Source organism: Cydia amplana, chromosome 24 (genome assembly GCF_948474715.1).
Source record: "Cydia amplana chromosome 24, ilCydAmpl1.1, whole genome shotgun sequence".
Taxonomy (NCBI): Eukaryota; Metazoa; Arthropoda; class Insecta; order Lepidoptera; family Tortricidae; genus Cydia; species Cydia amplana.
In genome coordinates this window covers 2591856-2615616 of record NC_086092.1, presented here as the reverse complement: position 1 = coordinate 2615616, position 23761 = coordinate 2591856, and the positions used below count along the sequence as shown (strand labels likewise).

Sequence of the window (23761 nt, the reverse complement as noted above, 5' to 3'; positions counted from 1 at the left end):
TGGGGTTTGTGCTTTCGTCGACGTGTCTTCCTCATCATCATTATGTTTAAAATAATTGTGATCACGAAGAACATCTTGCACTGAAACAAAATTAATTTAAATTAATAGCATTAAAACCAATCGGGACAGAAGTAAAATTACATACCTACATTAAATTATCTAAAGAAATTTCACACGTTAAAATAAGTTTCAAAAAGAAATTACAATCATAGGTAGGTAGGTACATAATACATTAGTTAGTACCATCACTTATTTTTATTTGTCAGTCCTAGTAGGCGGAGGCGGTAAACCAAGTGTAAATATGTAGGTATGTACATTACTTTGAACTTATTCTTATCTGTTTTAGGCCCCCCCCACATCTAGCGTCCTTCGAGCGTCGGCGTCTGTCGGCGTCTGGTCAGCGCTATGGAAAATGACGTCGCTGCGCAGTTGCGTCGACGCTGCGTCGACGTTGCATCGAGCAGCGGCCATAGAATTGTAGAAGCCGACGCTCGAAAGACGCCAGATGTGGGGGGGCCCTTATACCGATCTATTTGACCTACTTATAGGGCCTGAAACTTTCCATACATAAAAATTTAGCGAACTCTTTAACGTTCGTAACAGTTTGGTGCAACCGACCCTTAGTATTTTAATGTGTAGTGGACTGTGTTGTATCGTAATCCGTGTACTTTAAGTTTAATAAACTGCTTTTAACTTCAGTGCCGACTATTACTATACCCACGCCCGCTATACAATGCCGAGTTAGTATTGCCGATTTCGTTGAAAACAAAATTGCCTAAAATGTGACGTCACACCAGGTGGGGAGGGATTTGCAAAATGTGACCAAGTGTGACAAGGAGGGGGGAGGGGTCAAAAACCTAGAAATTCGTGTGACGTAATTAATGGATGATCCCATACCTAACCATTTCTTGTTCGGTGGACAAGTCGCATGCTCAATAGCATTTAATTGAGCCAATAACATTTTCATAATTCTACGCTTACCTTTATCCGGTTGAATTCTTAGGCATGTAGATTGAAGATCAGCTCGAATGGTAGTCGCAGACGTTGCGGTGTCAAACACTGGGGTTTGTGCTTTCGTCGACGTGTCTTCCTCATCATCATTATGTTTAAAATAATTGTGATCACGAAGAACATCTTGCACTGAAACAAAATTAATTTAAATTAATAGCATTAAAACCAATCGGGACAGAAGTAAAATATAAAACAGATATATTATATGTATACCCATGTCTGTAGCTTTACTATCTCCGAGTACTTAAAGGTCACTGAGCTAAAAGCCACGCACAGACAAATAGATGAACGGACACGGCGAAACTGTAAGAGTTCCTGGTTGACTATACTTACATTTACAAAACCCTAAAAATCAAAACTCTATCACCCCATCCATTAAAATTTGTCACGCCCTGTCGAGCAAATCATACTTAAAACTAAAATACAAAGGTACTATTTTCATCGCACAACTAATTTAAATCTATAACGTCACATAATCATCGATATAATGGACTGATAAACATCACTCAGGAGAGTCAGGAGTGAACTATGAAACTTCCCAGACAATAAAACTTAGCGAACGTTTTAACGGTGACAGACTGTTTGGTGCAACCGACCCTAAATCTAGATGCCTAATTTTCTTGCCGCTTCGCAGACAATTAGCATACCTACTCATTAGGAAATAATTCTACCAGTAGGTACTTAGAGTTACACCAAGAAAAGTCTGCAGCGATTTTGATAGCCCACGCAGTGGAAGTGTTATTTATACGTCATAATTTCATGGAAGTTTGACGATTAAAATAACACTGGCACTGCGAGGGCTGTCAAATCGTTGCAGACTTTTCTTGGTGTAACTTCACCACCCTCATACTAGTAATACGCTTAATAGAAAAAAAGCGGCCAAGTGCGAGTCGGACTCGCCCATGAAGAGTTCCGTGACAGCAAGTAACATAATAAAATTGGGGTTTACGGTTTATGTTATGACGTATTAAAAAAAACTACTTACCAAATCTTGTTCAAACCAATTTTCGATGGAAATTTGCATGGTAATGTACATCATACATTTTTTTTAGGTTTATCATTCTCTTTATTTTAGAAGTTACAGGGGGGGACACACACATTTTACCACTTTGGAAGTGTCTCTCGCGCAAACTATTTAGAGTTTAGAAGAAAATGATATTAGAAACCTCAATCATTTTTGAAGACCTATCCATAGATACCCCACATGGTCGTATGGGTTTGATGAAAAAAAAAATTTTGGGTTTCAGTTCTATGTATGGGGAACCCTAAAAATTTAATGTCTTTTTTCTATTTTTGTATGAAAATCTTAATGCGGTTCACAGAATACATCTACTCACCAAGTTTCAACAGTATAGTGCTTATACTTTCGGAAAAAAGTGGCTGTGACATACGGACGGACAGACAGACAGACAGACATGAGGGGTCATCCATTAATTACGTCACACGTTTAGGGGGAGGGAGGGGGTCAAGAAAATGTGACATATTGTGACATGGGGGAGGGGGGGAGACAAACTTTGTGACGTCACTTTAACTTCATCAGTAACCGAAAATTGATGTAAATTATTTAGTTCGCTGTATATTTAAATAACAAGTTTTTAAAACGAAAATAGTTTTTAATCGTTTAATTTTCTTTCCTAAGCAGTTTTGGGTTATAAAATTACTAATATTTATATCGTCAGAAATATTTTGATAAAATATACTTGTTAACTCACATTATAGACGGGTCTAACGCGAATTATATTCAATTACCTTTATTTACCGACGTTTCGACACAGGTTTCACTGGTCCTGTGTGTGGTGGACCTGTGTCGAAACGTCGGTAAATAAAGGTAATTGAATATAATTCGCGTTAGACCCGTCTATAATGTGAGTTAATATGTATTCAAAACGCGAAAGTTTAAAATATACTTGGTCAAGCAGATCTTGTCAGTAGAAAAAGGCGCGAAATTCAAATTTTCTATGGGACGATATCCCTTCGCGCCTACATTTTTCAAATTTGCCGCCTTTTTCTACTGACAAGATCTGCTTGACCAAGTTAGTATATTAAAATAATACTTAGGTACTTACTTAATTCTATTTGGCGATTTCGTAGAAAAAATGTGACGTCACACTAGGGGTGGAGGGGTTTGCCAAATGTGACCAAGTGTGACAAGGGGGGGGGGAGTCAAAAAACATAGAAATTGGTGTGACGTAATTAATGGATGACCCCTGACGAATCTATAAGGGTTCCGTTTTTTTGCCATTTGACTACGGAACCCTAAAAAACACAACCGAATTGATAACCTCCTCCTTTTGAGATTTGAAAGTCGGTTAAAAAAGGTACCTTTATCCGGTTGAATGCCTAATAGTCCAGATTGCAGACAAGCTTGGCTAGTACTGGTAGATGCAGCAGCTGATGAAGTTTGTGCTGGAACCCAAAAAAATACATACCTACATTAAATTATCTAAAGAAATTTCACACGTTAAAATAAGTTTCAAAAAGAAATTACAATCATAGGTAGGTAGGTACATAATACATTAGTTAGTACCATCACTTATTTTTATTTGTCAGTCCTAGTAGGCGGAGGCGGTAAACCAAGTGTAAATATGTAGGTATGTACATTACTTTGAACTTATTCTTATCTGTTTTAGGCCCCCCCCACATCTAGCGTCCTTCGAGCGTCGGCGTCTGTCGGCGTCTGGTCAGCGCTATGGAAAATGACGTCGCTGCGCAGTTGCGTCGACGCTGCGTCGACGTTGCATCGAGCAGCGGCCATAGAATTGTAGAAGCCGACGCTCGAAAGACGCCAGATGTGGGGGGGCCCTTATACCGATCTATTTGACCTACTTATAGCTGATACTAATAACCTGCTTGAAGACATGCATATCGGCGTCCGCGTGAGAGCAAATCTCACTTATCTAGTAGGAGTAGTAGGTACCTAGTAAAGAGTCCTCAAGTAAACTATTACAAAGCAGTCAGAGCATGCGAAGACCATCAACTATGAGTTTCTCCAGACACGTCCTGCCTCGCACAGACAAACTGTGGAATGAACTGTCGCGTGTGGTATTTTCGGACCGTTACAACCTTCAAACTTTCAATAAAAGAGGCCTGCAATGAAATTACAACCCCTATGGTGTTGCGGGTATCCATGGACAACGGTAATCTCTTACCATCACGGTGACTCGTGTGCTCGTTTGCCTCCTATGTCATATAAAAACACATGTTCCAAATTTTATTAAAATACCCATAATCTTATAGTTTTGGAGTAAAATGACTGTGACATACGGACGAACAGACGGCCATGACGAAACTATGAGGGTTTCTTTTTTGCCATTTTGGCTACGGAACCCTAAAAATGTTCACAAATCGGAATATAGGTTTCGAATAGCAACGTGATCTTGAGATCTGTGTGAAAATACTTTTAAAACAAAACTAGCATATAATTACCATTTTCACTGGTATTAACAAAGTACAAAAAAATTCACTTCCACTTAACTTGTAGAGGAGATGTTCCTAGTTGACTACGGAATCCTAAAAAGGGTACAATACAATACCAAGTAACTAAAAAACCGGGCAAGTGCGAGTCGGATTCGCGCACGAAGGGTTCCGTACCATAATGCAAAAAAACGGCAAAAAAAAACGGTCACCCATCCAAGTACTGACCCCGCCCGACGCTGCTTTACTTCGGTCAAAAATCACGTTTGTTGTATGGGAGCCCCACTTAAATCTTTATTTTATTCTGTTTTTAGTATTTGTTGTTATAGCGGCAACAGAAATACACCATCTGTGAAAATTTCAACTGTCTAGCTATCACGGTTCGTGAGATACAGCCCGGTGACAGACGGACGGACGGACGGACGGACGGACAGCGAAGTCTTAGTAATATAGGATCCCGTTTTACCCTTTGGGTACGGAACCCTAAAAAGCGGCCAAGTGCGAGCCGGACTCGCGCATGAAGGGTTCCGTAACAGCAAGTAACATAATAAAATAGCGGTTCACGATCTATGACGATTAAACAAAAAACTACTTACTAGATCTCGTTCAAACCAATTTTCGGTGGAAGTTTGCATGGTAATGTACATCATATATTTGTTTTAGTTTTATCATTCTCTTTATTTTAGAAGTTACAGGGGGGGACCACTTTGGAAGTGTCTCTCGCGCATTCGCATTACATTAGAAACCTCAATATCATTTTTGAAGACCTATCCATAGATACCCCACACGTATGGGTTTGATGAAAATAAGTATGGGGGACCTCCAAAATTTATCGTTTTTTTTCTATTTTTGTGTAAAAATCTTAATGCGGTTCACATAATACATCTACTTACCAAGTTTCAACAGTATAGTTCTTATAGTTTCGGGAAAAAGTAGCTGTCACATACACGGACAGACAGACGGACAGACAGACGAACAGACAGACGGACAGCCAGACGGACAGACATGACGAATCCATAAGGGTTCCGTTTTTTGCCATTTGGCTACGGAACCCTAAAAAGATCTCTCCAAAACTCCATCACACCTTTACTTAAAAATGCCCAGTCGAGGAAATCAGCTATGTACTCTATTTTAATCTACGTCACTCAGTTTTATAGTAAGAAAACTATGAAACTTTCCATGCTTACTATAAAACTTTGCGAACGTTTTAATGATGACAGAATCTTTGGTGCAACCAAACCTAAATATGACTACCTAATTTTCTTGCCAGTTCGCAGACAATTCGCATATGTACTCAATAGGAAATAATAAACAAATAATTCAACAAGTAAATGAGGATGTTACTTAATATATAATACGCTTACCTTTATCCGGTTGAATGCCTAATAATCCAGATTGCAGACAAGCTTGGCTAGTACTGGTAGATGCAGCATCTGATGAAGTTTGTGCTGGAACCCAAAAAAATACATAACTACATTATCTAAAGACATTTCACATGTTATAAAAATAAAATAAAATTTGTTTATTGCAGACTTCTTCATAACGGTCCATACATGTTAGTACTTAATACTTACTATCTTAATAAGGAACTAAAATAAATTATTGTTATTAGAAATTATTCAACAAGTAACATCCTCATAATAATATGCTTACCTTTATCCGGTTGAATGCCTAATAGTCCAGATTGCAGACAAGCTTGGCTAGTACTGGTAGATGCAGCAGCTGATGAAGTTTGTGCTGGAACCAAAAAAAAAATACATAAATACATTATCTAAAGGCATTTCACATGATATAAAAATAAAATAAAATTTGTTTATTTCAGACTTCTTCATAACGGTCCATACATACGGTACTTAATACCTACTATCTTAATAAGGAACTAAAATAAATTATTGTTATTAGAAATAATTCAACAAGTAACATCCTCATAATAATATGCTTACCTTTATCCGGTTGAATGCCTAATAGTCCATATTGCAGACAAGCTTGGCTAGTACTGGTAGATGCAGCAGCTGATGAAGTTTGTGCTGGAACCCAAAAAAAATACATAACTACATTATCTAAAGACATTTCTCATGTTATAAAAATAATATAAAATTTGTTTATTGCAGACTTCTTCATAACGGTCCATACATGTTAGTACTTAATACTTACTATCTTAATAAGGAACTAAAATAAATTATTGTTATTAGAAATTATTCAACAAGTAACATCCTCATAATAATACGCTTACCTTTATCCGGTTGAATATTTTTATAAGTTATTAATTTTAATTTACAATATTATAATATATCTATTTGGCTGGAGCCAGGCATATACACTACTAATAATAACTACATACACCATTGAGTGTACCCTGGTCCGGTGCACGAGAAGCTGACTATCAAGCCTGTCAGCTATAACTGCCGGGAGACTGTTGCGGCTGTCCCGCAGGCGCCGCAGCACGTATAATAAGTTTAAAAAAGATATTACAAACATACCTGGTAGTGGTAAGTGAAAGGTACATATTACATTACCATCACTTATCACTTTTATTTGTCAGTTGTAGTCGGCTGTTAACCAAGTAGAGTATGTACCTATACTACTTCCATACTATAGCTGTAAAACTGTGGCCTTTTTCCAGTGATAGAAACATTTCTGTCACGTATATGGGACTCTTTTTATCACTAATATATATAAGTAGTCGCATATATGTGATAGAAATGAAATTTATTTGTTGCTGTGCTGGACCTATCCACTGTTTTAAAGGATAATTAATAAATATGTTAACTAATAAAAAGTTACCTCGTCTACTTGCTACATGTTGAGGGAATCCTCTTAATTGATGGTCTGTCAGTGGAGGTGCGGCAAGATTTAATTTTGGATATGCTCTTTTTTTTAGCTTATTTCCTGTCTTCCCAAAGTCTCTCCGGTCAAAGTGGTCACCACAAACATGACGTAGCTCATGCAACTTCTCTATGGGGACATGAATCAGATCTTCTTTTCCAACCAGTCTAAGCCAAGTTTTACACCTGTAAACCAATAATTTAAGTACTTTAGAAAGGTAGCTAAATATGAAAATGAATTACATCAAAGCTTTTGTAGTAGGTAAGTAATTAAACTTCATATAGGAACAGACTACGGTCTATGATGTCACCCTAGAAAGTCTAAACCAAAGTTCTATGGGCGAGCAGTACGTGCTTGCTCCTCCTATTTGAATCCCTTGCGGCATTACGGAGTGAAGGATTCGAACCGGCTTCTCAGTCGGCCTTCAGCTTACGCGGCTAACAAATCAAAATGTTTAATAAAGTAATTTGATTTATTCCCTAGTTGTATTTAGGAACTTGTTGACTTACCGCAGTTCATCCTTGGGAAATTTGGCAAAGAAGCCTCCTCTGAAAATTTCTCTCACGCCGCATATCTCACAATATCGGCTTTTTCCGACCATTTTCACACACACAACAATCCAATGTAGGATTTCAAATTTTTGCAAAATGGTCGACTGACACTCGTATGTACGCATTAATGTCAAGTTCCGGTTCCGGTCCGGTATGTTGTCGCCTTGCGAACTTTATCGCCACATATTTTTTGTCAATAAGGGAGTTTCCAGAGACTGCTAACTAAAAAAAAAAAAGGCAATGACAGACCAGACCAATATCGAGCGTTCATGAAATCAATTTTATAAGATTAGTTTAACAAGACAGCATCGTAGGATTTGTAGGTAAACGAATACTAACATAATAATACTCTACTAAGTATGGCGTATCAGGAATAATGAACTCTTGCCAGGCTGAAGGAACAAAACACTTGTGGTAAGCATAAGTAAAAGTACTTACAAACTACAGGCAGCTCGTATCAAGTCTGTAGGCTTCCTGGTTAAGTTGGTGATTAAATAAATACTGTTTAAGCTTTGACTTAAAACTATGAATACTTTGCAGGTTTCTCAATGGCGGAGGTATATTATTCCAAACCTTCGACGCGGCGTAGCTGAAACTACCACGAAAAGCTGCTGTGGCATGGCGCGGCGTCAACAATTTAATCCCACAGTTACGGCGTTCGCGGAGCTTAATACAAGATAGCTTATTGAAGAGATATGGGGGCGTTCTATACTTCAGCACACCAAAGAGCAAACAGGCCAGATGAAGTTTACGACGGTGTTGCATTTTGAGGATCATATGACTATTCAGAAACGGAGTCACGTGGGCTCTCAACGGAATATTGAAACAGAAGCGAGCACAGGCATTTTGAACACGTTGAATGAGTCTCTTTGTTTTAGCAAGAAGTCTAGGCCCAAACACTACATCCACATAATTTAATTTTGATAGGACAAGTGATTCAACTAGTTGACATCGCAGGTTTTCGCTTAAATATGGCCGAATTTTATATAAAACCTTAAGCTTGTAAAAACAACTCCTAATGGCTTCAGAGATATGCTTCTCATAACGTAGTCCACAATCCATTATGAGACCTAAATTACGCGCCTCATACACTCTCTCAACCGGTGTGTTCATTAACATAACATCCGCTGATATACTGACACCAGCCAGTTGTTGCCTGCTGCCAAAAACAAGGTATTTAGTTTTATTTGGGTTAAGCAGCAGGCAGTTTTCTGTAGCCCATGATGCTATAGTGGTGAGATCATGGTTTAATTTTTCTATAGCACTGTCAATGTCGGCCGGCTTACATGATATATACACTTGTATGTCGTCTGCATATATGTGGTATTTGCAATGCGTGATGTGGGACCTTATATCTGCGGAGTATAATATGAACAGGAGCGGACCGAGCACCGATCCCTGAGGAACTCCTCTTGTTAATTCAGCCTTTTCAGATAAAAGTGAAGAACCATCACTGCAACACACTTTCACAATTTGTGATCGATCACGCAAATAACTTTCAAACCACTTCACAGTTTTTTGATCAAAACCATAATAACTCAATTTGGATAGAAGCAAATTTATATTCAGACAATCAAAAGCCCTTGAAAAGTCGAGGAGGACTAAAATAGTGCACATACCTTTGTCTTGAGCAGCCAAAATATTATCAGAGACATCGAGTAAGGCAGTCACAGTGCTACGTCCCTTTCGAAAACCTGATTGGACATCCGGTAGAATATTGTTGCTTTCTAAGTAGGTGGTTAGCTGTGAGCATACAACTTTTTCCATTATTTTAGATAGACAAGGCAGTATACTTATAGGCCTAAGGTCTTTAAGCATGGATGGGTTCGATACTTTAGGCAAGGGATTCACGAGTGCTAACTTCCAGATATCTGGAAAGGTGGATGTAAGAATGGAGGTATTTATTAGGCTTGTAATGAAATCAATTGTGTATGGAAAAGTTAGAGTAAGCATGTTTAGATTTATCCCGTCAATACCCTCAGCATTCGATTTTAAACATTTAATTACTTTCATTATTTGATAAGAACTAACAGTATCTAGGTGGAAAACAGAGTCACTGAACTTATGAAATTCAAAATAGGTAAGCTGTGATATAGTGACACCTGAAGTTCCTGGTAGGTCTAGGAAGTGCTTGTTCAAGGTATCGGGATTATTAAATATATTAGGTAATTCATTATTCTTATTAGGCAACACGGTATCTTTTAAGTTTTTCCATAAAGTTTTGGGTTCTTTAATATTATTATTAATATTATGCTTGAAATATGCTACCTTTTCAAAATACAGAGCTTTATTTACAATAGACTTTAGGTCTTTGTAGTAATTCTTTTTGACTTCGCTCTGGTTTTTGTGATAATCCGCTGCAGCACTGTCACGCAGCCTCATCATCAATTTGACGGTGTCAGTAATCCAAGGGTGTGATTGAGCTTTAATCAAGGATGTCTTAAGAGGGGCATGTAAATCAAACAGATTAAGAACATGTTGATTAAAGGCTGTTACCATGTCATTGACATTTCCAAGGTTTGTTATCAAGTCCCACCTCACGCTCCGCAAGTCCACATCTAGATCTTTGTCGCAGATATTAATATGGTCCAAATGTTATAAGTAGATATTATAGAATCGCAAAATAGTTATTAAATAACAAATGGTTGATACCGAAGTGATATCCCTGATTGATACATAGGCTTTTCCTGAATAACCCCCATCGACAGATTCCATAGTCAAAAACAAAAGTAAAAGTAAGTATAGGTGAAAAATGCGTAGTACATATAGTTTGTTAAAGGACTGTCTCATTTCAAACGTAGACAGAGATAATCATACTATCTTTGTCTTAGACTAGTACTAGCACCCAAAAGAAAAGGATGAGTATAGTTTTGTTTGTTCTTATTTATTGACAATTTGTGATATTCAGCCCACTCTCCCACTCTGCATTTTGATCTGGATCTGAAGTGACAAGTTGACAACCCTGCGACCTGCGTGAGTTATGCGTATTGACGCTATTGAAATTTCACTTTAGAGCGTTTCAATAGTGATTCATCATTTGCATAACTTACAAACCGTCGCCTTTATTACAAATGAATAGAGTTTAATTTTAAAGTTCTTCGGCACTGTTAACATGTGAATGAGAGGTTTCAAACAAAAGAATACTAAAGCGTCGTCTGGCTTGGATCGTATGATGCATTTGCAATGTCTGATATGGCATATGACCTCAGACTTATGAGAATTATCTATGCAGCTAAATACGCGAAAATATGTAAACGTGGGATACGGTCGAGTACATAGACATCTTTACAAGCCAACGAAACAAAAATAATAATATATTTACAAGACCTTATTGTCAGTGTCTCAAAAGCATCTGAAAACGCACTCTAGCGTCTTGACAATAGAGGCGTGTTCAGATATTTGTGAGCTCCTAGGCTGCTCCGATATATCTGATCTGATGGCGAATGTACAAAAAATACAACTTAATTGAAAAGAGTTGAACTTTTTTGGCAAAGTTTTTTCCAAGTAAGTTTGACGAACCATTACCTAAACTACTTATGTATATTTAAGCCATTTACTTTAAAGTTTTCTACAAAAAAAATGTCACCTTCATCTGATACACCCTTAAGAACCTAAGCATATCAGAGAAAACCCTGTTGGTTCAAGAAAGTCTGTTTGTATATTTATCTGTTCTCAGTAATCTCGGAAACTAAGGTTTGGTTCCGGTTTGCCTCTGGAAGTACCTACGTTTTTTATATATCTTACTTTTTTGTAGTTTAAGCCGCAATTAAAAGTATGTAGTTGAGAATTGTTTTGTAGAAAACTACGATTAAAACTATCCGGTGGCGAATGCACTAGTCCCAAAACGCACTATTAGTCAATACACTCTAATTTCGAAAGCCCCTCTTCTCATAAGAAACTAGGCCCAAAATACCATATTTCCAAAAAGGCTCATTCTCGATTTACACGAGAACCATTGAGAACTAGTCCCAAAATACACCTTTCCCAAAATACCCCAAATTGTGTTCACCTGTGCGTGGCGTAATACTTTATTCTCATAATGCGTAGGTCTCAAAACACTCTAGTTCCAAAATACCCTATTTTTTTGGAATGTCTCTTTGTGACTGCTTTCAGCCGTAATCATTACCCGTTTGATGCCTAAAATATTTTTTTCAAAAATAGGATTTACGTATTTAATTATTATTTTGAGCTATACAGGGTGTAATCGTTAAGTGTTGCTCGGCGATAGTTCCGTAAATATAGCAGATATCAGAAAATTTCAAATTGATATCGAAAGTGCATATAGTGAAAGTGAAGGGCAATATACACACGAGTGTTTTAATGCCTGTGTTGATAAAGCAGTGTATGGAACTATCATAATTAGGTGGGCGAGAAACTACCCTCATTTATGGCATTATTTAATTATTTAATGCCATAAATGAGGGTAGTTTCTCGCCCACCTAATTATGATAGTTCCATACACTGCTTTATCAACACAGGCATTAAAACACTCGTGTGTATATTGCCCTTCACTTTCACTATATGCACTTTCGATATCAATTTGAAATTTTCTGATATCTGCTATATTTACGGAACTATCGCCGAGCAACACTTAACGATTACACCCTGTATAGCTCAAAATAATAATTAAATAAATCCTATTTTTGAAAAAAAAATTTTAGGCATCAAACGGGTAATGATTACGGCTGAAAGCAGTCACAAAGAGACATTCCAAAAAAATAGGGTATTTTGGAACTAGAGTGTTTTGAGACCTACGCATTATGAGAATAAAGTATTACGCCACGCACAGGTGAACACAATTTGGGGTATTTTGGGAAAGGTGTATTTTGGGACTAGTTCTCAATGGTTCTCGTGTAAATCGAGAATGAGCCTTTTTGGAAATATGGTATTTTGGGCCTAGTTTCTTATGAGAAGAGGGGCTTTCGAAATTAGAGTGTATTGACTAATAGTGCGTTTTGGGACTAGTGCATTCGCCACCGGATAGGATTAAAACACACCACTTTAGAATACTTTAGATTCAGTCCAAAAGTAGGTATGCCTATGAAATCATAGATAAACTTATCTTTACGAGCCGAAATATCTATCTAACATCGTTAAAATGGTTGCAACATTAGGTACAACTTAAATTCTTAAAGTACCTTGAAGTTTGGTCAAAAACACATTAAAATTATAATTAAAACTAGACTCCAACCATATTTAGGCATTATCAATAAATTACTAAACAGACACAAAAATACTTACACATTTCATTCATGTTGAACCACTCATTTGTAAAAAACTCCTAAAACACAAGTTCGTTCACACTAAAACAACAGTACTGTAAAGTAATTATGGGAACAAGAGCGGCCCAAAAACCGTGCCTTTGGGTACACCGACTTCAAACTCGGAATTTCTCTTAGAAATCGACTCTTGCGCACGACCGCCGCCGCGTAGGCGTACCGACACTATGACGTGTACATTCAATTGCCTATTAAACCAATTTCCATGGAACACTTACGTTTTTCACCTGCGCTATGGCGTCCAACGCTTGACTAAGAACGATACGGGCGTTTGACTCGCTAACGTTTGCGGCAATGGACAAAGTACGAGCAAGTGAGGCAATATCGTCGTTTTACAGGAAGTTTAAGTGGTACAGTTTTTGTACCTTATAAAAGCAACTCTAAACTATCTTGTTCTTATTGTCATAAAGTCCATTTTAGTTGTATTTGAATGTTTTAGTCAAATGTAAAGCAGGTACAGTTGCTTTGCCAGGCCAATGAAATAGTTGACGTTCGTATTGCTCTAGAAATTAGGCTTAAATTGGATTGATTCTAATGATTGTCGATTAGTATAAGGGGGGAATGGTTTACGGTTTACGGGTTTAACACGTGCTATGGTGTGATGATTCTAAGGTAACAGATGGTGCAGAAAACCCAATATAAAAGAAACTAAGCCACGCAATAATAATGCTTGTCTCAATTAAGTTAAGGGCTATAATAACAGCTATATTGATGTGGTTTTTCTCCAGAACGGTATGCATAGCTCGTGATAAAATGCTATAAAGTGTCGAAGTATAATTAGATTAATTAGAAGGATGACTTTTTAATCACTTTTTTGTTGATGAGTTGTTAATACTGAATACATTAGGTTTTTTTAGGGTTCCGTAGCCAAATGGCAAAAAACGGAACCCTTATAGATTCGTCATGTCTGTCTGTCTGTCCGTCTGTCTGTCCGTCCGTATGTCACAGCCACTTTTCTCCGAATCTATAAGAACTATACTGTTGAAACTTGGTAAGTAGATGTATTCTGTGAACCGCATTAAGATTTTCACACAAAAATAGAAAAAAAACAATAAATTTTTGGGGTTCCCCATACTTCGAACTGAAACTCAAAAATTTTTTTTTCATCAAACCCATACGTGTGGGGTATCTATGGATAGGTCTTCAAAAATGATATTGAGGTTTCTAATATCATTTTTTTCTAAACTGAATAGTTTGCGCGAGAGACACTTCCAAAGTGGTAAAATGTGTGTCCCCCCCCCCCCCCCTGTAACTTCTAAAATAAGAGAATGATAAAACTAAAAAAAATATATGATGTACATTACCATGTAAACTTCCACCGAAAATTGGTTTGAACGGGATCTAGTAAGTAGTTTTTTTTATACGTCTTAAATCGCCTAAATACGGAACCCTTCATGGGCGAGTCCGACTCGCACTTGGCCGCTTTTTTTTAATTAATCCAACGATATTTATTATGGCTTTCCCTTTTTTTTTGTCGACATGACCATAGCTGCACGATATCCATCCAAAAACGTATTAAATAACAGAATGTTTCAAATTAGAAAACCTAGTTTCAGGGACTTATGAAATTAAAAGCCATTCGATATCGGATCGGACAATGTGATAACTGATAACCATCTAACAACTAGTTCTCGATGTTGTTTAAAGGGTTAACCAACAACTGATGGTACGAGTATGTAAATGACAATGACAACGCAAAATGAACTACATAGAATGATGTTCGATCATTGTAATACGGGCAAGGACAAGCTAACAGTAAGAAATGAGTAAGAATGACATTAATATTGATTCCATCAATGAAATATTACATACGAGTATAGGAAGACCGGTAATAACTAAACGTAGATCTATGAGATGATAAAGGTATTTTTATTTGTGTATGGAAATCATCAATTTTACATGCATTTAAAATGGCAGACGCCTTTACCATTGGAATGAAATGAAGGAATAACAATATTAATAATATGCAATTCTTATTGACAGTCCACATTAAGTCAGATTCGGTCATTATTCATTACATGGTAGATGGAGATACACGCGTTTCCTTTATTGCCGAAGGTGTGGCTCAAGGGCCGTCTTCCATCGTATTAGCTTAAGATATCGTATATGAAGTAATTTCATCGCATTTATACCATACTGTTAAGTGACAATTCGTAACCTTTCTTGCAATACGCATGACCAATAGAGAACCTTAATCCTTGTATAGTCTGTTCTTTTTAAGTATAAAGTACTACGACATACATTTTAAGGCCATAGATTCTGAGATTTAAGACCAGTCGGCAAGAACTATAATCCAATCTTGCTTCAACTGTAGGGGGCAGCACAACAGACCCCCCTGTTTATTGCCGAGTAATGTAAACGTCAAGCTTACGTTAAGCTGATTTACGCCACAAGATGGCAGAACCTACAACGAGCCAGGAAGAGCCAGAGGTAGCGTGCGTGAACCGTAGGGGGCAGCAACTGCTTTAACACGAAGTGTCATAAGTTTTCGATTTAGGCCACAAGATGGCAGACCTTCAAACGCGCGACCTGGGCATATTGGGAAGATATAAAAACTTCGCGCATATAGATCCTGAGACTCAAGTACAAGTCCCTGCCGACCGGATGCCCCACAATAGGCAATTACAGAACTGAGCCATTGCCATTGTCATTGTACAACGATATACGTATGATTATGACAAATGATCGAGCTAAGACTTACTATAAATAGGATAAGGATTGTCAGTTCAATATGCAATGCTTAAACGGGCAATAAGATACTAAAAGAGGCGGAATTTTGCCCTTCAGTCGACGGGATAGTGCAAACATCGAAATTTGTCTATCTGCTGCTATAGGTACCCTGCATTGTCAGTCGAATTTGGCAATAGCTGCAACGAGTCTCTTTTAGCGATAGAGAGGCAAATAGATAAATGAAACGAAGTGGTTCGCCATTCTGTAAGCCCCCTCTGCTTCATAATTGCGAAATTGGAATGTCGATACAAAAATTTAAAAAAATAATTGGTTAATGCAGAAGGGTTCCGACGGTTCCGAAACTACGGCTTGCGAAATGTATCGCAGCCATAATTTATAATATGCTAATTTTAACCCTTTTCTTGACAAATTAACAAAAATCGTGCTTTCAAGCCTCGTTGCCTGATAGAGCAAAAAAAACTCTTAGAAAAAAATGCAAAAAGAGGGTGTAAAATTATGTATCTTGTAAGATACATAATACATTGCCGAGGGTTCTTAACTTTTCATGTATTTATTGATATTCATTCATTTTACAGCATTACATCTAGGGGCGCCAATGCGCTGTAAAATTAAATATGTTAGAGTAAAGCTAAAGTAATAAAATTATATGATGAATAATTAAGCTATAGTAATGACGACTATATTGATTCACAAAAAAGTGAAAAATCTTTATAAGTTTTACATATACATAATGTATAATAAAATAAAATAAAATAAGCCTTTATTGCTGTTTAACACCATAACAATATAAGTATTAAGTAGGTACCTTTACACAATATTTATTTTAATACTACACTATATATCTATATTTCTTAACTAAGTGAATCGGCAACCGGTTTTCGTCTCTTCCTTTTTACAGCTTGTCTTTCGACATAGGCCTCCTCTAAATCTTTCCATTTTGTTCTGTCCTTTGCAGTTCGTCTCCATGTTGGGCCAGCTATCTTTCTTATGTCGTCTTCCCAACGTTTAAATTGTCCTCCTTCGTTTCTTGTCCCGTCCCATGGGTACCATTCCGTTATTAATCTTGCCCACTTTTCTGTACGTTCCCTTAACATATGCCCTGTCCATCTCCATTTTAATCGTTTGTAAACAGATTGAATGTTTTTGAATTTCGTTTTATTCTTTATAATTTGTAGACTAATCTTATCTCTGCGTTTTACTCCTAGAACACTTCTTTCCATTCCATTTTGACATACTTTTATTTTATTTATTTGTTGTTCGGTCGGTGCCCATGTTTGGCATCCGTACGATAAGCATGGGAGGATACACGTATCAAATACTTTTCTTTTCTCTTTGATAGGCATGTCTTTGTCCTTCATAATTTCGCTCAAAGACCAGAATCGTTTCCAGCTGTTTGTAATCCTTCTGTTTATTTCTTTTTCCATTGTGTCTTCTGGGGCTATTAGTTGGCCTAGATATATGTATTCATTTACATATTGTATTTGTCCGTCATTTACTTTGATATCTACTCTAGTTGAGTTTGTCATCACCTTTGTTTTGGAGGTGTTCATTGAGAGACCTACCTTGGCGCTTTCATCAGATAGCTGTTGTAACATTTCTTCTAAGTTACTTGGGTCTTCAGAAAACAGGACGATATCGTCTGCGAAACGTAGGTGGTTAAGATTATCGCCGTAGATATCGATTCCATTTCGATCCCATTCTAGGTTTCTAAAGACCATCTCCAATACCGCAGAGAATAATTTCGGTGAGATTGGGTCGCCCTGTCTGACTCCTCTTTCGAGTGGAAATTCTTCCCCTGTTCTTTCCAGCTTAACTTGGGCCGTACTGTTCGAGTAGATGTTTTTGAGTATTCTAATGTATTTGGCCTCTACTCCCTGTATTGTTAACGCTTTCCAGATGCTATCATGATATATGCTATCGAATGCTTTATTAAAATCCACGAATCCTAAGTAGTAGACTTTATTATATTCCCTGTATTTTTGGAGCACTTGTCTTAAGACGTGAATGTGGTCTATCGTGGAGAATTTGCTTCGAAAGCCCGCCTGTTCTTTAGGTTGATTTTCTTCGAGTTTGACCGTGATACGTGATAGTATTATCTTTGAAAATATCTTATAAATGTTTGCCATTAAACTTATTGGCCTATAGTTGCTCATGTCTCCCTTGTCTCCTTTCTTATGTATAAGTGTTATAGTCGATTTCATCCAGTCTTTAGGTATGCTTTCGGTTGTTAGGATGTCGTTGAATATTTCTGTTAGTCTTGGGCCAATCACAGGTAACGTGTATTTTAGTAACTCGTTCGTTATTTGGTCTGAGCCTGGTGCTTTGTCTTGTTTTTGTGTGTTGATTGCTCTTATCGTTTCTTCCTGTAGTATATTTGGTACTGGTTCGGTGTCTGTAAATATCTCCATTTGGATTTCTTCCGGTAGTGTTGTTTGTTTTTGGTAAAGTGTTCTGTAATAGTCTGTGGCAATGTCTAGTATATCTTCTCTTTTGCTTGTACACTTTCCTTGTCTGTTTTTTGCGTTTGGCATCCAGGTTTTCTTTTGATCAAGTCGTTTTAACGCTTTCCTTAGTCCTCCAGTTTTTTCAATGGATGTTTTGATAAGGTTCAGTCGTTTATTCTTTCTATCTTGTCTTATGTGAACGAGTATCTGTTTGCTTATTTCTGATATCTTTTCGCGAGTTTGCTTGTTTTTACCTTCTTGTATGAGTTCTTTCCTCTTTTTAATCAATTGTTTAGTTTCTGAAGATAGTGTGTTTTCTGTGTGTTTGTTTTGCTTATTTGTATTAGTAGTTTCTGTTTTGAGTATATCCAGTAGATTGTCGTATCGTTCTTGAGTCGTTTTGTAGTTTATAGTCGCGTGTCTGTTTATTGTAGTATTCAAATTTTCAAGAAGTGACTCCTTATTACCAGTTAGCACCAAGGCAGTTTTGTACTTATTTTGAAAATGTTTTCTTTTTTGTTTCTGATTCGTTGCCAGTGATGCTCTTACCATCCTGTGGTCCGTATGGAAGTTAAGTTGTTGTACTGTATGTATGTCTTTGAAAATTTTTCGGTTGTTGGTCAGGATAAAATCAATCTCGTTTTTATATTTACCATTGGGTGATGTCCATGTCCATTTTTTTGACTTCTTTTTCTTGAAGAAACTGTTTAAAATACTAAGTTTATTTTCTAATGCAAAATTGACTAGTCTTTCTCCGTTACTACTTCTTTGGCCATGTCCATGTTTTCCTATTGTTTGTTCTTCCCCTTCATTGCAAACCCCTATTCGACCATTGAAGTCTCCCATCACAATTAGGTTTTTATACGAACCTTGAACGGTTGCTTGTAAATCTTCGTAAAATTTGTCCGTCTTCTCGTTGCGATCTGAGTTTTCAGATTCAGTTGGTGAATATGCTTGAATGATGGTCCACATCTCTTCCCTATGGTTATGTGTGGGAAGTTTAATGTTGAGGAGAGCTATTCTCTCATTGATTCCCCTTATTTCTTCTATTTTGTTTGCCCAGTGACTCTTTATCAGGAAACCAACCCCAAACTGTCCCTTAGTTTCTCCAATGTAGTGCATTATATACTGCCCTTTGTCTTCAATTTCTTCTCCATACCGTCTCATTTCGCTGATTCCGATTATGTCCCATTTCATATTTTCTATGGCCAGTTCTAGCTCCGTTAGTTTTTCTGGGGTCCGTAGCGTTCGTGTGTTCAGAGTCGCTATATATATGTCCGAGGTTGTTTCATTTAGTTTACTTGCTTCTTCGTTTGTTTCATTTAGAGGGTCGCGGTCATTTTCTCCCACGAGGACCAGTCGGCTTGGGAGAGTGTTTCGTTTTTCAGCTTTTTGTTTTCCATTGTTGTTTTGTGTTTTCCGGTTGCCGTTTAATTGCTATTGTTCCTTACTGCCACTGGCTGTGTTGTTTGAAAGAGAGTTCGATCGGTTTCTCATTATATCGAAGGCGTTCATTCTGTTATCTTTCGACGAAAGTGCGGGTTGTTTTCTTACTTGCGGCGATGAAGATGGTTGCCTCTTTCGTTTTTCGTTAGTATTTGTTTCAATAACTATGAGTTTGTCGTGTTTCAGGTATGCGATATTCCCCTTTTTTCTTTCCTCTTCTACCTTAGGGAGTAGCTCTTTCCTTCTTTCTAGAACTTCTTTTGAGAAATCATCTTTCACGTATATCTCCTTCAGGTTCTTTTTATTTTTCATGATATCACTTTTTTTCCACGTACTTACGAAGGATAGAAGAATTGGCCTAGGTTTATTGTCTCTAATTACTTTCCCCAGACGAAATGCATTAGTGATTTCACCATTTTCTATGTTGATACCTAGATCCTCCTTAAAAGTATTTTTCACTTTATCTAATAATTGAGTAGTAGATGTTTCACCTTCCTTCATGCCAAATATCACTATGTTGTTATTTTTCTTTTCTCTTTTCAGATATTCTATCTCTTCTTCTAGTTTTCCTACTTTTATTTGTAGTTTTTTACTATCTGATATAATAGGCTGCAGTTTTTCATCGATTTTTTTCCATAATAGTGGCTGTGATCGACTCTGTTAATGTCTCTGTTTGTTTTTCCAGTTCACTTTTCATTTGATCGAATAAGAGTTGAAATTGGCCTTCCATTTCTACCAAATGTCTAATTGTCTGAGTGAAACGGAACTGTTTTGGTAGAAATTTTTATTTGCGCTGGCAACTTCGCGTTACTTGTCAGAGTGAATGAAGGCAGCTTATTTATAGTTATGCGTATGTAGGGCACTAACCTCACTTATGTTCTGTTGATATTTCGAATTAATCCCGTAGTAATTTCAAGTTTTTAATCTTTTACACACTTTTCCTTTTTGAGGTGCGGTAGTGATATCTGTGATGAGTTAGAAACGTACTTTTTACTATTATAAAACAATATTTTGTCGTACAGTGACACTTAAGCGATGTTTACTTTTCTGCGACCGGAACCGGAAAAAAAATAATGTATGGATATGGACCAATGGTTGCCTGAAACTAAAGATTTTTCGTTTCATTTCATAATTCGTAGCTTTCGAACGGTTCCGGGCCGCGTGTCAGCACGTTCCATTTCACGCCTCAACTGCTGACGTATTCAGCGGAAAATTGTAGGGTTTAGGCGGGGTATGCAATTGTATGTACACAGGGTTCTGCTCTAATAGTGGATAAGGGGAAACCCCGGCTAAGGTCGAGATAGAGCGAAACTCAGATCAAGGAATAAAACAATAAAAATAAAATGGTTGTCTGTAAAGTCGGACGATAATTTTGCGTGATAACGTCATAAGAAAACATTGATGAAAAATTGTATACTTTTATATACTTTACCATACACAACGTTACCATGGAGATCTGTCCACAACGTGACACTTTTCGTGCATGCTACCGGTGTTCATCGATTTATAAGACGTAATCACGTCAAAAAAAAATAAGAGAAAAAGGAGGAGGTCCAGCTCCTTCCAAGTTGATACAAGCATTTCGTAGAGTGAAAAACTCGTATCATCAATCTTATTGCACCGGCCATTCTAAAATATCTTAAAACAAAAGCTATTAAAGAAAAATAGGTAAAACGGTTTTCGGAAAAGGAGTGCCACAAAAAAACGCCCATTTTCACATTAAATTAAAGTACAGAACCCTACTTTTTTTAAATCCAATTAAAACTCTTTTGGATTCAATTAAATTGTAAGCATTAGATTCTTATTTATAATTATAAACGCATGTATAACCCGCTTTAAACTTAATCTATGCAACCTTTTTCACTGTTGTTACATTTGACTAATTTCATTATAGAACACGCAAAAACTGATTTACGACCGAGTTAACACTGTTTACAGACAAAAACATGCAGTTAAGACAGCTAATTAATCAACACAAAATAAATGTTAGTTCACGCAAATAGAACTAGTTCATTTTTCACTTGACAGACTAGTTCTTTATGCCAACACTCCAACAGTGATAGAGTCAGGCTCAGGCTAAGCTAAACTCTGCACCGTATTTGATAGCACAGAGTGTTAAATACTAAGAAACACAGCGCAAAAGTTAATTCTTGCAGTTTTTTTTTGGTAATCACATTTATAAATAATTTCACAACTCATTCCAAAAAATAAATAGATTACCTCCTGATCCAGCGAAAAAATCTGTTGCCTCCTTTCTTAGCGCTATTCTTTCTCTTTTTCCCCATTTTCACTCAAAAAATCCTTAACAATCATTAACACTAAAACTTTTGTCTAAAAACACAACACTTGTCTATGGTCCAACGTCTTTCACAATTCACTTAACACTGGCCAGTTATCACTAACCATTAGATAATTGACGTTCTTTATTTGAACAATGAGTTTAAATTTGGAACGGTGTCTCTGGCTGGTACCAAACAGGACTCAACGCATGGGCTCTGTTAGAAAAAACAATATAAAACAATCCAAATAATAATTAGAACAAAGAATTTCGCCTAAATACCTAATTATTAGACAACAAAACAAACAAGCGGATTTATTTGCGTAAAACGGTATGTTATTTACATTGTCACCTCACATATTTACCAATCTCTTTGGGGACGAAAAAGGAATTCGAAATATTGAAAATAGGAATTGGAATACTCAAAATTCGAATGGTGCTCGTTGGACGCATGCGCCGAGACTGGCGCGTGGCCACGTTCAAATTTAGAAGCCGTAAAAAAAAGCTGGATGCACATTGCGAGAATGCATATGTGGATGTTTATTTTCAGTATCAACGGAGAGTGAAAGAAAATGAAAGTTTTCATTTAAAATGAGCTTGGAATTGATGTTTTGACATTAAAGAAGATCGAAACAAATGAAAATTATACAGCTCTTAGGTTAGATATTATAGATCATCCTAAAAACATGTTTTAAAAAACACATCGTTCCATCCTGGTCAGGCAAAGGAAATCCATAAAGCCAATCGAAACAAAACAAAAACAACACGAATATGTAACCATAGAGACAGTCAAATCGATCTGAATCCTATTAATTCGCGACCAAAGTAAAAAGGCGGAAGACAAAATACACTGAAAAAACACAGTTGCATTTTAGAGCTTATGTGTGAGGAATAAGATTGAAAGTCGTGTAGATATTTAAAGAGACTGCAGATACATTTGAACAATCGCGTGAGTCATACAGATCTATATTTGTAACACGAAACTGTGAAACGGCGATTGTTGAGCTTTCAGCGATATTCCAATCAAAAGTTAAAGATATTTTAGGTAATTAAATATTAGGTACTCAAACTCAAAATTGTAAACAAGGTAAAATATGTATAGATATAACGGTATTACGCAAAATATATAACGGAGAAGTCGAAGGGTTGTAATTTATAAGTTTTCGGTTGGAAACGAAAACATTGATGAAATATAATTAAATGTGTCGTTAGGGATGTCTTGAAAAAGACAAAACGTTGTGAAACTTTCGTATTCCCAAATTTTCACAACTTAAGAACGTATGAAATCCATAACATAGCCTCTATTAGACTAGCTACTTCCCACGTACATTCCAGTGATTCCATAAAATCGCCTCATAAAAGTCATAATCATAAACATTTACTTACTAAATATTCATTATTTGCCTATTCACATACCATACCTATACAAAGTAACCGTTAGTAAATCCACAAGTATCTATATGGAAAGACGCATTCACAGAATAAGTAATACGCAACGCAATCATGACCGAGTGATGGTCGACCATTAAGCCAGTGTGGCCGACAAAGCATCGGCTGAAAGCTTGAGCTTCCATTTATAAACACGAAGACAGAAACCCTGCAGCAAGTTTCTCTACAATTTAACACCACTTAAAAGTAAGAAAATAAACTAAACTATTTCTGTTATCTAAGTTTTAACGAACTGAGAACTCGTAAAAACTTTGTTCAAATGATACATCGGCTAACGTAGCGTAAAATTTTATTTATGGGTGTTAAAATGCTTTAAGGTTTACTTATTTTATGTTAACCTTATAGAGCCAATATTTTGTATACATCAGCCAA

The 23761-nt window shown here is 36.8% G+C and overlaps 1 protein-coding gene across 1 annotated transcript in view; it reads right to left on the bottom strand.

The window, feature by feature from the left end:
- The window catches only part of LOC134659171 (uncharacterized), an 83635-nt gene extending 61367 nt beyond the window's left edge, over positions 1-22268 (bottom strand). Inside the window, exon 1 of the mRNA XM_063514803.1 lies at positions 21883-22268. Coding sequence (XP_063370873.1) covers positions 21883-21947 — 65 coding nt within the window. The 5' untranslated portion in view covers positions 21948-22268. The remainder of the gene's footprint in view (positions 1-21882) is intronic.
- Positions 22269-23761: the final 1493 nt, after the last annotated feature.